Source organism: Pelodiscus sinensis, chromosome 5 (genome assembly GCF_049634645.1).
Source record: "Pelodiscus sinensis isolate JC-2024 chromosome 5, ASM4963464v1, whole genome shotgun sequence".
Taxonomy (NCBI): domain Eukaryota; kingdom Metazoa; phylum Chordata; order Testudines; family Trionychidae; genus Pelodiscus; species Pelodiscus sinensis.
The window spans coordinates 116,752,064-116,768,273 of NC_134715.1; the positions used below are offsets into that span (position 1 = coordinate 116,752,064).

The 16,210-nt window shown below is 39.7% G+C and overlaps 1 protein-coding gene across 3 annotated transcripts in view; it reads right to left on the reverse strand.

Annotated features, from left to right (window-relative positions):
• The window catches only part of GRK4 (G protein-coupled receptor kinase 4), a 100,112-nt gene that overhangs the window by 58,721 nt on the left and 25,181 nt on the right, over positions 1–16,210 (reverse strand). For all 3 annotated transcript variants that reach the window (XM_075930838.1, XM_006128265.4, XM_025187342.2), the window contains exons 2-4: positions 15,820–15,915; positions 13,762–13,874; positions 520–597 (exon numbers count right to left, since the gene is read on the reverse strand). In XM_075930838.1, coding sequence (XP_075786953.1) covers positions 520–597; positions 13,762–13,874; positions 15,820–15,915 — 287 coding nt within the window. The remainder of the gene's footprint in view (positions 1–519; positions 598–13,761; positions 13,875–15,819; positions 15,916–16,210) is intronic.

Below are 16,210 nucleotides of genomic sequence, written 5' to 3' on the forward strand. Positions count from 1 at the left end.
TCTGATGAATCAATTCTTGTGTTTCTTAAGATGGGCAGCCAAAACATGAAATACTTTTGAAAATTTAGACCTAATTGCTCAAGGCTACGCAAGTGAGCTGAAAAGCCAGATCTATAACTCATATGGTAAAACAGCAATTTAGCTACTTTTTTATATTTAGACTAAAACCCATTGACCTCTAATCTCACAAAATTCTGCTCAGGACCAGTAATATTAAAAAGTGACCAGACATTAAAAAAAAGTCAAAAATCATAGCGATAATGAAAAAAAATGATAGAGGGCACTCAAGCTTTGTGTTTGAGTTAATAGAGTTTCACAATAATCTTGAAAGGAAGAGTTAGTCCATATTCCAGAATGACTTGCAAAATTCTGTTAGAGAGTTTCTTATTTTGAAAGCAATTTACTTCTTCATGCATTGACAACTAAAACACTATCCAAAATTGTTGCAGTTTTGAGCTCTAATTTGGTCAGCTCTTACTATGCATTTTGACAAAATATTTTGCAAGATGATATATTTACCCCATTAGTGAAGAATGTGTCTAAAACTTTCAGACCACAGTCTTTACGCTTTTCATCTGAAGACACCTCATACATGGCCTAGGGAAGAGAAATTAAAATTACATTAGCCCCATTATTACCTAATACTGTGATACCATGCAATTTCTACCACAAATATTGGGATGCATCTTATCTATGGATTATATATGGTTTTCATCTAAGAAATTCATGAATTTAAGGATTTTTTTAGGACACATACTGAAACAGAAAATTATCCACATCATCTTAAAAAGAGTTAACCATGCCTAAACTGTACTTTTCCAGGACATATTGAAACTGGACAAATGATTTGTAAAATCCCAGAATCTATGCCTTAGAAATATGCATAATTACATTAAAATTGTATTTCACATGATAGGAAGCCTTATTTAGCAAGATGATATGGATTATCTCGTGCTGGTTAACTTGGCATCATTCCTGGGCAAAATAATGGAAAAGCAGATATGGGATTCAATAAGAAAGAATTAAAGGATTGCACTATAATACCTTTCAACACTGTTTTGTGGATCACAGGTTTTTTGATATTACAAATTTGGTTGATAAAAGGTAATGGCATATAATTAGTAGCCTATGTAAGTCATTTGACTTCGAACCACACAACACCCTGATTAAAAATTAGAAGTATAAAATATCACCAAAGCACATGTTAAATTCAATAAAAAATGGTTAAGTGATAGATCTCAAAAGATAATTGTTAATGGGGATATTTTCATAATTGAAAAGAAGTGTTTGTAGTAAAATTCCACAAGACTGGTTCTAGGCACAACATTCTTCTCAGAGACCAAGAAGCAAACATATGAATCACTGCCAATAACATCAGCCATTGACAAAAAGATTGGCAGAGTGGCAAGTATTAGCTAGGACAAGGCAATCATAGAGTGTGATCTGGACTGCTTCATGAACTAGGTCTAGTCAAAGTGTATTTAGTACTGACAACACAGAATCACATATATAGAAACAAAAAAAAATGTAACACATCTACAGAATGGTTGACTCCATTCTGGAAAACTAACTCTGAAAAATATTTAGGGGTCATTACACAAAATTACATATAAAGGGGAATTACACAAAAATGAGGAGGTTAGTTAAACAGAAATTAAAAGGCACAGTGACTAGAGCCAAATCCCTAAAAGCTGCATGGAAACTTTTTAAAGACACCATAATAGAGGCCCAATTTAAATGTACACCCCAAATTAAAAAACATAGCAAGAGACCTAAAAAAAGAGTCACCGTGGCTTAACCACCATGTAAAAGAAGCAGTGAGGGACAAAAAGGTATCTTTTAAGAAGTGGAAGTCCAATCCTAGTGAGATAAATAGAAAGGAACATAAACACTGTCAAATCAAGTGTAAAAATGTAATAAGAAAAGTAAAAAAAGATTGAGGAACAGCTAGCCAAAAACTCAAAAAGAAATAACAAAATGTTTTTAAGTACATTAGAAGCAGGAAGCCTGCTAAAAAACCTGTGGGTCCCCTAGATGATCGAGCTATAAAAGGAGCAATCAAGGACGATAAAGCCATTGCAGAGAAACTAAATGATTTCTTTGCTTCAGTCTTCACGGCTGAGGACGTTGGGGAGATTCCCAAATCTGCACTGTCCTTTGTGAGTGATGAATCTGAGGAACTGTCCCAGATTGAAGTGTCATTAGAGGTGGTTTTGGAACAAATAGAAAAACTTAATGTTAACAAATCTCCGGGACCGGATGGCATTCATCCAAGGGTTCTAAAAGAACTCAAATGGGAAATTGCTGAGCTATTATCTGTGGTTTGTAACCTATCCTTTAAATCGGCTTCCGTACCTAATGACTGGAAGATACCCAACGTGACACCAATATTTGAAAAGGGCTGTAGAGGCGATCCTGGCAATTACAGACCGGTAAGTCTAACTTCAGTACCGGGCAAATTAGTCGAAACAATAGTAAAGAATAAAATTGTGAAGCATATAGAAGAACAGAATTTGTTGGACAAAAGTCAACATGGTTTCTGTAAAGGGAAATCCTGTCTTACTAATCTATTAGAGTTCTTTGAAGAGGTTAACAAACATGCGGATAAGGGAGATCCAGTAAATATAGCATACTTGGATTTTCAGAAAGCCTTTGACAAGGTCCCTCACCAAAGGCTCTAATGCTCCCTCACCAAAGGCTATTACATGGCCATGGGATAAGAGGGAAGGTCCTTTCTTGGATTGAGAACTGGTTAAAAGACAGAAAACAAAGGCTAGGAATAAATGATAAATTTTCAGATTGGAGAGGGGTAACTAGTGGTGTCTCGCAAGGGTCAGTCCTGGGACCAATCCTTTTCAACTTATTCATAAATGATCTGGAGAAAGGGGTAAACAGTGAGGTAGTAAAGCTTACATATGATACTAAAATGTTTATGAAAGTCAAGACTGAAGCAGACTGTGAGGAACTCCAACAAGATCTCATCAAACTGAGTGATTGGGCAACGAAATGGCAAATGAAATTTAATGTGAATAAGTGTAAAGTAATGCACATCAGGGAAAAAGAACCCCAACTATACGTACAGTATGATGGGGGCTAATTTGGCTACGACAAATCAGGAAAGAGATCTTGGAATTATCGTGGACAGTTCTCTGAAAACTTCCACGCAGTGTGAAGCGGTGGTCAAAAAGGCAAATAGGATGCTAGGAATTATTAGGAAAGGGATAGAAAATAAGACATAGAATATCTTACTGCCCTTGTATAAAACTATAGTACGTCCACATCTTGCATACTGTGTACAGATGTGGTCTCCTCACCGCAAAAAAGATATTTTGGCCTTGGAAAGGGTTCAGAAAAGGGCAACTAAAATGATTAGGGGTTTGGAACGGGTCCCATATGAAGAGAGGTTAAAGCGACTGGGACTTTTCAGTTTAGAAAAGAGGAGACTGAGGGGGGATATGATAGAGGTCTATAAAATCATGAGTGGTGTGGAGAGGGCTGATAAAGAAAAGTTATTTATTAGTTCCCATAATAGAAGAACTAGAGGACACCAAATGAAATTAATGGATAGCAGGTTTAAAACAAATAAAAGAAAGTTCTTCTTCACACAGCGTGTAGTCAACTTGTGGAACTCCTTGCCAGAGGAGGCTAGAACTATAACAGAGTTTAAAGAGAAGCTAGATAATTTCATGGAGGTTAGGTCCATAAAAGACTATTAGGCAGGGGATAAAATGGTGTCCTTGGCCTCTGTTTGTCAGAGGCTGGAGAGAGATGGCAAGAGACAAATCGCTTGGTCATTTTCTTAGGTCCACCCTCTCTGGGGCACCTAGAGCTGGCCACTGTCAGCAGACAGGATACTTGGCTAGAAAGACCTTTGGTCTGACTCAGTACGGCCTTTCTTATGTTCTTATGTCACAGTGGACAAGCAACTGAATCTTAGCACCCAGAGTGATGCTTTGGCAAAAAGAGCTAAAGCAGTCCTTGGATGCATAAACAGGAATATAATGAGCAGGTACAGGAAGGGGACTGAGAACAAAGATACTAGAAAAATGCATGAGGATCTAGTGTCCTCATTTTTTAAAGGATGAGGGAAAATTGGAAAAAATGCAGAAGAGAGCCACAACATTGATACAAAGACTAGCAAAAATGTCTTACGCAGTGAGAGATTTAGGCTCTGAATCTGTTTTGTCATAAAAAAGATGAGAAGTAACTTCATTACTGTACCTTCATGGAGAGAAAATATGAGATACTAAAGAAATCTTTAATATAGCAGAAAAAGGTGTAACAGAACCAACTGCCAAAAGTTTAGGAACCAACTACAGAGGGAACTTGTAGAATCCCTTTCTTTGGAGGTCTTCAAATTTAGACTGGATATTTTTCTAGAAGATAAGCTTTAATCAAACAAGCTAATGAAGTAATTTGGACAAATACAATGCTATGTGATATACAGGCCAGCCTAGAGGAGCTAACTGTCCTTTTTAGCCTTTAACACCATCCCCACAAAAAATATGAATATAGAGCTTCATCCGTTAAAAGTAACGTACAAGCATAACTGTTATCAGTCCCTTGTGAGGCAAGAAGATATTATCCCTACTGTATGCAGACAGAGACCAATGAAGACAAAAGTTCAAAAGGTCACAAAACTGAATTTTGCAGCAGGGCCAACAGTCTTGCCAGGCCCTTGGACAAAGCGGGGAGCCTGCTCTCTACCCTGGAAGTGGCTAATCACCCTCATCGCCATCTGGAGAGCATCATACCCACTCCAGGCAGCCCTCGATGTTGCCCAGAGCATGCTGCACGCCAGCAATTTAAAGGGCATGCAGTAGCAGCAGTGACAGCATCCAGGAGTTCCAGGCCTTTCGTATTGCTGGACCACGGGGCAGTTTCCTCTTTTGCCCTCTCCCTCTCCCCATCGGTGGGCCTAGACTCATGATAGCGAAACAAGGGTGGGTCTCTTTGGGTGTGCCTACCCAACAGGGCTTAACTAGAAATAAGCTATGCAAATTGAGCTACATCAATTGCATAACTTATTTCAAAATTAGGAGTGTCTACACAGCACTAATTTCGAAATAGAGCACTCTTCATATGACTTCCCTTCCTCCTTGTACAATGAGGGTTACAGGAGTCGGAGTAAAAAGTCCTCCAGCTTGACAGTATTTCAACATTATTTCAAAATAACTACCTGCTGTGTAGATGTGGACCAAGTTATTTCGAAATAATGCTAGTTATTTCGAAAAAATGTTACTGTGTAAACATACTCTCTCTCCCTCTCTCTCACCAACAGAAGTTGGTCCAATAAAAGATATTACATCAACCACCTTGTTTCTTCAATATCCTGAGACTGAAAACTATAACAATAGAGAATTCAGATTTCTAATACAGCACCCACTAAATCTTCTTAAACTCTTGTACTCCAAGTGGAGCATAGGTCGTTTACAAGTCTCCTCCACTTCACTCTGTCTGGAGACAAAACTTCTAGTTGACTCCAGGAGTACCCCAGTTGCTCTCATTCACTCTCAGTAGATCTTCTCCACGTTGTCAAGGTCTTCCTCTTTTGCATTTTCCTTGCGGGTTCCATGTGAGAGCTTGGCAGACTATGCTAGAAGATGGCTTTCTGAGAGTGAGGCCTAGCCATCCCCACTTGCTTCTCTCGGTTTCAATGTCAAATGGTTCTTGTCCTGCTCTGTTCCAAAGCTCCTCATTTCTGACACAAGTCTTGCCATTTGATATAAAGGATGTAACTCAGGCATCTGTTTATGAATGCCTGTAGCTTGTGATTTGAAGACTTTTTAGCATGCCAGGTCTTGCATCCATACAAGAGCACAATCTTCAATACAAATATGAAGAGTAACAGTTTCATCTTCACAGATATTATTTGTGAACTGCATATGGGACAAAGAGTCTTGAATGCAGCTGTTGCTTTCCCTAGCATCGATATCCTTATCTGTTCCTCCGTCTCTGCCCATAATATTCCCCAAGTAGATGAACTACTCTGCATCTTTCAGGTCATCCCCTCCGAGTGTGATGGTGGTGTTGTTGGACTGGTTGATCCTCATTGTCTTGATCTTTTCCTTGTTAATGCTCAGTCCAATCACTGAGGCAGTTTTGTCTAGTGTTGCGATCTTTTTTCCATGCTTTTATGTTAATGTGAAAGGAGGGCGACATCGTCAGCAAAATCAATGTCCTCTAGCTGTTTGAAAAGCGTCCACTGAATGCCCCGTTGATGGCCATCTGTTGACCTGCTCATAATCCAGTCCATTGTGTTCAAGAACAGGAAAGGTGATAATAGGAAACCTTGTCGCACTCCTGAGAGTATGCTGAAGGATTCTGTCAAGACACCATTGTGAACAACTTGGCATGTTGATGGTTCATACGTTGAATGGAGCAGGTTAATAATTTTGGATGGGATGCCACGGTCTTGCAGCAGTTTCCAAAAAGTGTCTATCAACACTGTCAAAGGCTTTTTCAAAGTCTATGCAGGTTATGTACAGGGGGAGTTCCACTAAATAGTAGATATTGTTTTTCAATTCAAGATCTAAATGAAAGTCTGAAATAATTTTCTCCCTGCCTATTGACATTTATGAGGGTCTATTCAGCAAAAAAGAAACTGCGTGAATGAGGGAAACATGGAGACTACATATAAAATCCAATCAAAAGCACAAGGTAAAACGTGGAAAGAGAAAAACTGAGAACTAAGCTTTTTCAGTTACTGAAAGCTGTGGTGTTATAACTACAGCAGATCACACTTGTTTACAAATGTGATCTCATGTTCAGTGGTTTCTCTAAGGATCGCATTTTCACAGAGAGTTTGAATTATGTGTATTTAACCTGAAGTATCTAGGTGGGTCATTTTCAGAAGCACTAATACTGGTAACTTCAAATGGCATCAATGTGTACAGGTGCTACACTTCTCTCACATAAATAAATATCAGTTTTTCAAACATAAGCACTCCCCAAAAAATTACAAGCTATTTTTGATAATTTGGCTCTAAATGATTTGTCTAAAATCACAGAGTTAGTGGCACAGCTAGGACTCAAAATCCAGATTTCCTAGAATCCAGTCCCAGGATCAATCTACAGTAGATTTACGATAATCCGGAACCTATGGGACCTAGGTGGTGCCGGATTATCAAATATGCCAGACTATCAGGAGGTACTATAAACTGGTTATATATATACACTGTATACATTATATACTGTATAAAAAGTGTTCTTAACCCTTTTTATTGGTCATACTGTATACAGTATACTGTAATGTTTTAGTATTTTTAAGCCTTTTTTACCCTTTTTGCTTAGTTCAGCTGCTGCTGCTGCTACCTTTTGACTCATTTTTTGCTGAAGTTCACTCACTAGGCTCTTGCCATTTTGATGCCAGACTATCAGGAGTGCCGGACTACTGGATGCCGGACTATTGGAGTTTTACTGTAGTATCTCATCTTCAAGAAATAACATTTCTGCTTGAACATTTTGATCTTGACCACTTCAAATTTCAAATATTAAACAATTATGCCTACAGATTTACTGTCATGATGTTAAAGTAATACCTACAATGGAGAAATAAATTCTATAACAATGACTGATCAATTGCAGCAGCACATTTGGTGTCTTAACATTTTTATATTATGCCAAAGAAATGAATCACCTAATATAAACTTTTGGCCTCAGAGTTTTATTTCCAGTAATCAGGGACAAAAATTTCATCTAATTTAGAGGAAGTTAAATAAAACTTGCTTAACTGTAATCTAATTTAACATATTCTGAATAATAAGTTGAGAAGGAAGTTTGAGTCATTACTCCAAACTGCAATTTCTTCACACTGTAGTAACCCCTCCCTCTCCCCGCCCCAGCCCCCCACTCCTGATGTTGGAATGGATTAGTTCCTGATGTTGGAACTAATTTTGATGTGACTAAAACTAATTCAATAATTTTCTCAAAATCTTCCTTTTATAAAGCCATTAACTGCCTGAAAAATTTTCAGATTTTATCTTCCTGAGAGTTAATGATTAACCATCTTAAAACTAACAATACATGAATTATGTAGCTTGTACATGCCATTTCAGCTCCCCAATGTACTTATTTGTAGGAATGACTTTGTCCACAGGATAGACTAAATTGAGAGGTACATTAGGCTCTTAAGCGTTTGCGTTAAAAAAGATCAAAGAACCACTAATCCTCCTTTCTTGACTCTATACTACATTTCAATGTCTGAAATGCAGCTCCTTCCTGAATAGGAGGAAAAATTAAAATCCTTTGCCGAAAAGCTTATGCTAGAAACTTTTAAACAGCTTATGTTCTCAGGACTGCATGTAATGAGGATATGCCAAAAGAGAAAGTTTATAGCAAATTAGGTAATTATTGGACTACAAGAAAACTAGCTTGTCTACTTCACACCATTACTTTCACTGTTTTAAGAGCTTGAGTTAGCTGGCTGAAGCTCAAAATCGGGGGAGACGGGGGACAAAAAAACAAAACAAAACAAAACAAAACCAGGGATCCAATATGAAAGAAATGGCAGATATTATAAATGACCCCTTTGACTCAGGATGCATGCCTGCCTTTAGACAGTAAGATTCACTTAGGGGTTGTGTTATATCCTGAGATGCTTCTGGTTTTATCTGAGAACAGCAATTCTCAAGAATGCTTCCTCTGCGCCATTTTTCAATTGGGAAAAAAGTACCAACTCTTTCCCCAAATCTGGGGTTTGCAACAATTATCTATGCCTTTGTCAGATCCAGATGTATTTAATAGGAATAATATACACAAATCTATACAAACACATTTTGAAGCCACTCAGAAGTTACACCTAGTGCTGAAAATGTCTGGTGCTTAAATGTGGCATGCACCTTACATGAAGGATGACATGTTTGGCAAAGATAGCATTGTTTTAAGTGTTAGATTGTAAAAATTGGTTTTCGTCTTTGTTATCTTAGGTCTGGTCTACCCTAAAAAGACAGATTCAAGGCAGCTTTTTGACCTATCTAGCTGTGCATGCGTCTACACTTAAATTTGTCTCCATCAATGTAAATTCTCCATTACAGAGACATAGTAACACCACCTCTACAAGCAGTATTGAGCTCAATACAGCCCAAATTCTGCATTACCTATGTCAACCCTAACAGTTCTCCAGCAGCTGTCCTATAACCTCCAACACTAACCACTTCGGTCACAATTGTGACTACTGCCCAGAGAACATGGAGACTGGAAGTCCTCCCCCATCCTCCCACACACACCATCAAATCTTCCTAAGATATCTTGATGAAACTTTCATGGAGGAACTCTGCCATCTTTTCCCAAAGGTTTCTAGGGAAGGCACCCTTCTTTTTCTCTCCTTTCTTTTCAGTAGGGCACTCTCCCACATAAGTTGGAGAGTTTTGGCAGGCTCTGTTGCAATATGTTGTTAACAACCTAGAGGCCTCAGATGACTAAGATGTCAGTAACAACTGTGCTCTCTGTGCCTTTGTTACCCTCAGGAATGAGATCTGCTAAAATTACCACTGCCCATGGAAAATTGCCCTACATCCAGTTTCATGCAATTAAGCATGCCCAAGCATTCAAAAGCAGAAGTGCCAATAAGCATGTCTTGTTTAAGCCTTTAGGGAAGGAAATTAAGAAACTTAACTTTTGTTTTCCATAGCAACTATACTGACGATACCTCTGTGTGTTTATCCATAGCTGCATAGTGGCATTGAGGAGTAGCCCCTCAATACCTAAGCCAGACAAGGAAAAAGAAGAGGACGTGGGAAAACAGAGTCAATGAAATTCTGCAAGTGAGTGATGCATCAAATGATGCCCAGAGTGCCTATATTATAAATATAGCAAACTATATGGAGGAAGTAAGAGCAGATCGGAGAAATGCCCAGGAGTACCAGCAGGAAAATGAGAGGGAGAAGGACCAAGACATAATGGGGCTCTTTTCATAACAAACACATGCTAAAGATTCTTGTGGCCGATTTACATGTTTAACAATCATGGGCTAGCATCCCTTTGTAGTCCGTAGAGAACTCCAATATAGCTCCTAACTACACCTTGCCTCAACCTTTCAAGTGGCTTTGGGGGCTGCATTCCTTTCCCTGCCACCCCTCTCAGGCAGACTTCAGACAGCCACAGCTTTACATAACCTCTTCTATGAAAGCCACGGTTCATGTATGTGAAGTTAAATGTATATGAATGTTCTTCCCTCTTCTTTAACCTCAGATCCATGCATTTGTTTTTGACTTACATTGAATAATGAAAATATTTCAAAAATTCTGTGCAACTCTATTGGTTTGGGAAATAAATCATATTTATTAATTCCCAATTCTGCAGAATGCCTAGCAGTAGTGAAACCATTTACTTACTCGCTACTGTACCATGTGACACATCACAGGATAGCGACAAAAATGTGTAAAAATCAGAAATGTACTCTAAGCACCACACAATTCATAACAGGCCCCCAAACAGCAGGGCCACATACAGCACACAATACATCCTTGTGGCTCATTGTTCAAGTGTTCTTTCTAAGCCTCCCTGAACTCTCTTTTGAGCTAGTCAAATAGCCCCCCTTGTTTGTCTATTAAAATTCGACAAACAGCCCATTCACACACCCCATAACAACTCCCCTCCTTGGCATCACAGATATCATGCAGGACCAACAGACCAACCTGATTGCCTTCTATAATGAGGTAACTGGCTCTGTGGATATGGGGAAGGAAGTGGATGTGATATACCTTGATTTTAGCAAAGCTTTTTATACAGTCTCCCACAGTATTCTTGTCATTGACTGTAAGGTTGATCTAAAGCTGGCAAGCTTGGGCTCAATGGGTAGTGATCAATGGCTCAATGTCTTCAACATTTTCATTAGTGAGCTGGATGAGGGGATGGATTACACCCTCAGCAAGTTTGCAGATGATGCTATGCTAAGGAGGAGAGGTAGATACGCTGGAGGGTAGAGGTAGGGTCCAGAGTGACTTCGAGAAATTGGAGATTTGGGGGAAAAAAAATCTGATGAGATTCAACAAGGACAAGTGAAGAGCCCTGAATTTGTGACAGAAGAATCCCAAGCATTGCTACAGGCTGGGGACCGACTGATTAAGCAGCAGTTCTGCAGAAAACGACCTGAGCAAGACAGTGGATGAGAAGCTGAATATGAGTCAGTCTTGTTGTTTACAAGGGCACACTAACAGTATATTGGGGTGCATTTGAAGGAGCATTGCCAGCAGATCTAGGGAAGTGGTTATTCTTCTTTATTTGGCACTGGCGAGGCCACTTGGCACTGGCAAGGCCACTTTTGGAGTACTGCTTTCAATTCTGGGGCCCCCATTACAGAAGGGATGTGGACACATTGGAAAAAGTCCAAAGGAGACCAACAAAAATGATTAGGGGGCTGAGGAGCAGCTGAGGATTTGGGCTTGTTTGCTCCACAGAAGAGAAGAGTGAGGGGGATTTGATAGCAGCCTTCAACTACCTGAAGGGGGGTTCCAAAGAGAATGGAAATAAACTGTTCTCAGTTGTGATAGATGACAGAACAAGAAGCAATGGAGGAGGTTCAGTTTGGATATTAAGAAAAACTATATCATTAGGAGGGTGGTGAAGCACTGGAATGGTTACCTAGGGAAGTGGTAGAATCTCCATCCCTAGAGGTTTTTAAGTCCTGGTTTGACAAAGCCCTGGCTGGGATGATTTAATTGCAATTGGTCCTGCTTTTAACAGGGGTTTGGACTCAAAATCCTGAGGTCTGTCCCAACCCTATGATTCTATGTATGGATGGGAAAGGTTAACCAGTAAGCATTACCCTTAATGGCTCGGCTAACCAGTAAGGGCTAGAGCAGGTACCTGCTTACTGTGGGACTTGGCGCTGCAGGCCAGGGCTGCTCTGGCTTGCCTGGAGCTGCCTCTGCCTGCAGCAGAGTGGAAGGGCGCTCTAGCCCACATGCCCCCACTTTTAATTAGTTAACTAGTTAAACACCACATTTAACTAGTTAACCAATTAATGGAATTTTACATCCCTAATTCTATGAATCCCATACATGGTCAAGAATCACCATCATTACATAGCAGGAGATGATTAATGGCCTTGCACACTTGAATGACAATGGCCTCCATAGTGGATTTTCCAATTCCAAATAACTTCCTACTGACCAGTAGCAACCTGGCATTGCAACTTGCCACAGAGGAGATGTCAACAGCAATAGCTCTGTCAGTGCAGCTCGCATTTTGGTTTTCCAGCTCTGAGACAAACTCAGTATACAGATCAGAAATATTGCCTTGCACAGACACTGCTCATCATCCCAAACTGCATTATGATACAATCTCACCAGTCAGTACTTATCTAACAGGGCCAGAAATGACACTCCATCATCTATAGTTGCATCATGAACACATTCATGAATATTGAATTAATTCTTACTATGTCTCACAGCAATCTGACTTTCAATAAATCATCTTGTTTCATCATCATTTCTTGTAGAACTGAAAATACCAGAGGACTGTATGTCCCATGTCTACAATGCTCAGAGGTCTGCAAGTCCAAGTTTCTATCAGCAAAAGTGGAGCGTGGTAAGTCCAAAGAGGGTTCAAGAGATTTTCAAGATTGGCATGATAATTATGGAACAATGATAGCATTACGGCAGGGGTGGGCAATGATTTTTGATGGGGGGTCCACACTAAGAATTTGGAAAGTGGTCACAGGCTGCACTCTTCCATGATATTAATGGAGGAGGTGCAGTGTCTCGGATGGAGGTTAGGTGCAGAAGGGAACTTGGGGTAAGGGACTGAGGTACAGGATGAGTCTGGGTCGAGTTTGGGTGAAGGAAGCAGTTGTGACCGAGGCAAGGGATTGGAGTGCAGGGTCTGAGAGAGGGCATGGGTGCAGGGAGGGGCCAAGAGTTGGAGTTATGTGAGGTAAGGAGAAAGGGAGGGAGGCTGAGAGTTGGGGAAGGAAGGGTCTGGAGTGCCAGAGGCAGTCTCTGGCCAGTAGACTTACTCAGGCAACTCTCAACCAGCAGCCCATTATGTTTCTTATAGGAGGTTCCCTGCCTGCCCGACCATCACAGGGCCATGTGGGTCTGTGAATAGCTACGAGTCTGAGGGGAGCAGGAGGGGTACTCCACACGCTGACTGTTCTTCAAACAGGCAGCTCATGTTATCTGGAAACTGGCCAATGGAATTATGCTGGGGGCAAGGCATAGGGTTGCCAGGTGTCCAGTATTGTCCTGGACAGTCTGGTATTTTTGCCTCCTGTCCGGTAAAAAAAAATTCAGAAAATTCCATCAACCCAGTGCTGTCTATGCTGGGAGTTAGGTCAGCAAAGATATGTCTCTCAGGAGTGTAGACTTTTCACACACTAGAAAAATATATGTCAATTACATTTTCAGTATAAACCAGTTTTTAGAGAACACCTAACTCAACTGATATCAAGTAAGATACTGAAACCTAGATCTGTACATAAGCAAGAAAAGCATTTTCAGTGACATTAAAGTTTCCCACAATGGAGGCAAAATTTATTGCCTTCTTAGGCATACTACAAAATGCACAAATGGACTCCAGATTTTTTCAGAAGTTGTAGCCCTTAAGGGCATTGAGTTTCTTTTGCTGAACTCTCTTTTCAGTTGATACTACAGCAGTTTTGCTACATTTTAATTGATGTTGTATTAGTACGCATTTGGATCTAGAGAATATGACAGCTACATTTATAAACTTAAAAATACACTATTCCCTCCTTGCATCAGTTTTTAATTCTTCAAAAGAACAAGGCTGGGAACTTTGTAGGCGGAGTCTACAGCTTACCACTGCATCCAGGAATTCAATGCATATCTTCAAATCTGGCCTGGTGTCACAGAACTGCCTGAAGAGAAGTCTCCCTATTGGCTGCTTGTCGCAAAGCTGATTATAGTTTTTTTCTGGGCAAAAGAAGAGATTAAAGAAATGACATCATTTCACAAGCCAGAGTGTTGTTCTTCATATCCCCTCCCCATCCCAATTTGAGACTGGAAGAGAAAAAACAACTTAGAATGTTTATATTGCAGATTCCCATTTAGAAAGAGCCAGCAAAAGTCCATGCAATCAACATGTCAAATGAAGAGGACTGAACCAGCTAGAAAGATCACAAAGGAAAGTGAGAGACTATTTATCACCACCACTACCTCCAACACTCTACTACATGCACCCTAAATAGTTTTATTTTTATTTAAATATTTTTACCCCACCTTTCTATTTAAATTATTCAAGATGGCGAGTAGTAGTGTAGCATTTTTATATTAAATTAGCAGCTAATTCCCAATATATTAAGTAAAAACACTTGTTAAGGTCCTGTACATTACATAATGGAGTGCCAGCCTCAATGAAAATAAAAACAAAAGTGATTCTATACTCACATGAAAAGTCTCATTAACATAAACAGGACTACTCATGTGACTAAGTATTGTGGGATCAGCTTCCCCATTTGAATTCCACTCTAATCATTTGATCAAAATACCTGTGATCCATATAGTCAACATTAGATGGGGATATTAAACTGTCATAATCAGGGCTCAACAAACTTCTGAATCTACTCGCCATGGGCGAGTAGATTTCAGCCGGTCGCTCCGTGCGCCCCATTCACTGGCGCTTCATGCATGTGCAGTGCCAGTCTGGTGCATGCGCGGTGTGGGGCTTGCAAGTAGCTCTTGCCAGGGTTTGTCAAGCCCTGGTCATAATCATCATTATTTGTATTATTGTAGCAGCTACAAGCCCCGCCCATGAACCAGGACCCCATAAGTGCTAGGCACTGTACCAACTGTGAACAGAAAGACTACTTTTGTCAAAACAGTCTTACAAAATAAGGCTCGAAGGAAAGTGTAAAAACCCCCATAATGAACTACTTCCATAGGGAATTTTCCTACACCAAGCAGTTGGGCAACATCCTAGAACTAATAAGAAATAGCATCTCTACCCTTTCTTCAGGTAGTATGCACACTAACTATGCATGTTAAAGAAAAATATATTTGTTTGTTTTTTAATAAAGCTTATTCAAGGACAACTGGATCTTAAATTTAGGAGTCTGCAAGGTGGGTGTGGGATGTTTTGCGGATAGGCAAAAGAATGAAGTCCAGAGAAAGGGGACACGAAGGAAGGGAGAGAGATCAAGAGCAGAACAAAAAAATATATTATTTAACAATATAGTCAAATAGATATTGAGGGTGGGGAATGAAAGCTGATTGTTCCTGTTTGTCTTACAGATGCCAAAGCTGATTAAGAAGTTTCAGCTTGGTAGTTTTATTTGCAACAACCGTATCCAAAGTAAAAAATTAATGCACTTTCCTACTAGTGTTAGGCTTACACAGAAGCTTTCTGGTTCTAAAGGTTTCCAACTGAAGGGGTTTATATTTTGATTTCAGTTCTTCAGAGCTCATTTAAAGAGGCTTTAAAAACATAAACAAAAGAAATATCCAATCTGAGGCAAATATATGTTATTGCTTCAGGAAGGCTTATTTTCACATTCACAGCAGTATACCCAGATTTCCTTGAACAGGCCACTCTAACATTGTTGCTAGCAACTCGTAAGCATCTTCAATTTTAACATTCTGGTGAAGATGCTCAGTTTTTGAGACCCAAATCAGAACATAAGGTATTTAAATCACAAATTAATGAGATTTCAGGAGCAGTTTTCTTGGGCACACTCAACAGTAGCTGAGACATTTGCTTTCCCCTCAGGAATTCTCAATTAAATTAGAGGACGTGAGATCTGATCACGAACTAGCAAAATATCTAATCAGAAGCAAGAAGAAACACCTTCACTGGATAACAACATAGTCCTACGAGAAATCAGATTTGTATCACACACAAACACACACACACCCCCCCTACCAATTGAACGTCTAAGGTCTTCGCAATAACTGAGGTGTGGTAACGTTAGCATCTCCTTCCATTTCTTACTGCGTCCATTTCGTTTGCCGCACCCTCCTAAAAGGAAAAACAAAGCCCAATATAAGCAAGAGTAGTTTATAATTCAATCCAGTGCTACAATATGCTCTCTCTCCTCTGCAGAACATATATTGTAGCTTTGGGTCATTCTCATTTTGTATAGTGAAATGTCAGCTATTTTACAAGTGGACTGTACTATTTTTTCCTGAATGAACAAATGTGACTTGCCTACCACTTCCCTCACTGACTTCAATATCTCTTGTATAGTCCACTTTTCTGCTATATGCACAAATGATTAGTATCCAAACACTTTGTATATGCATTCAGAACATGG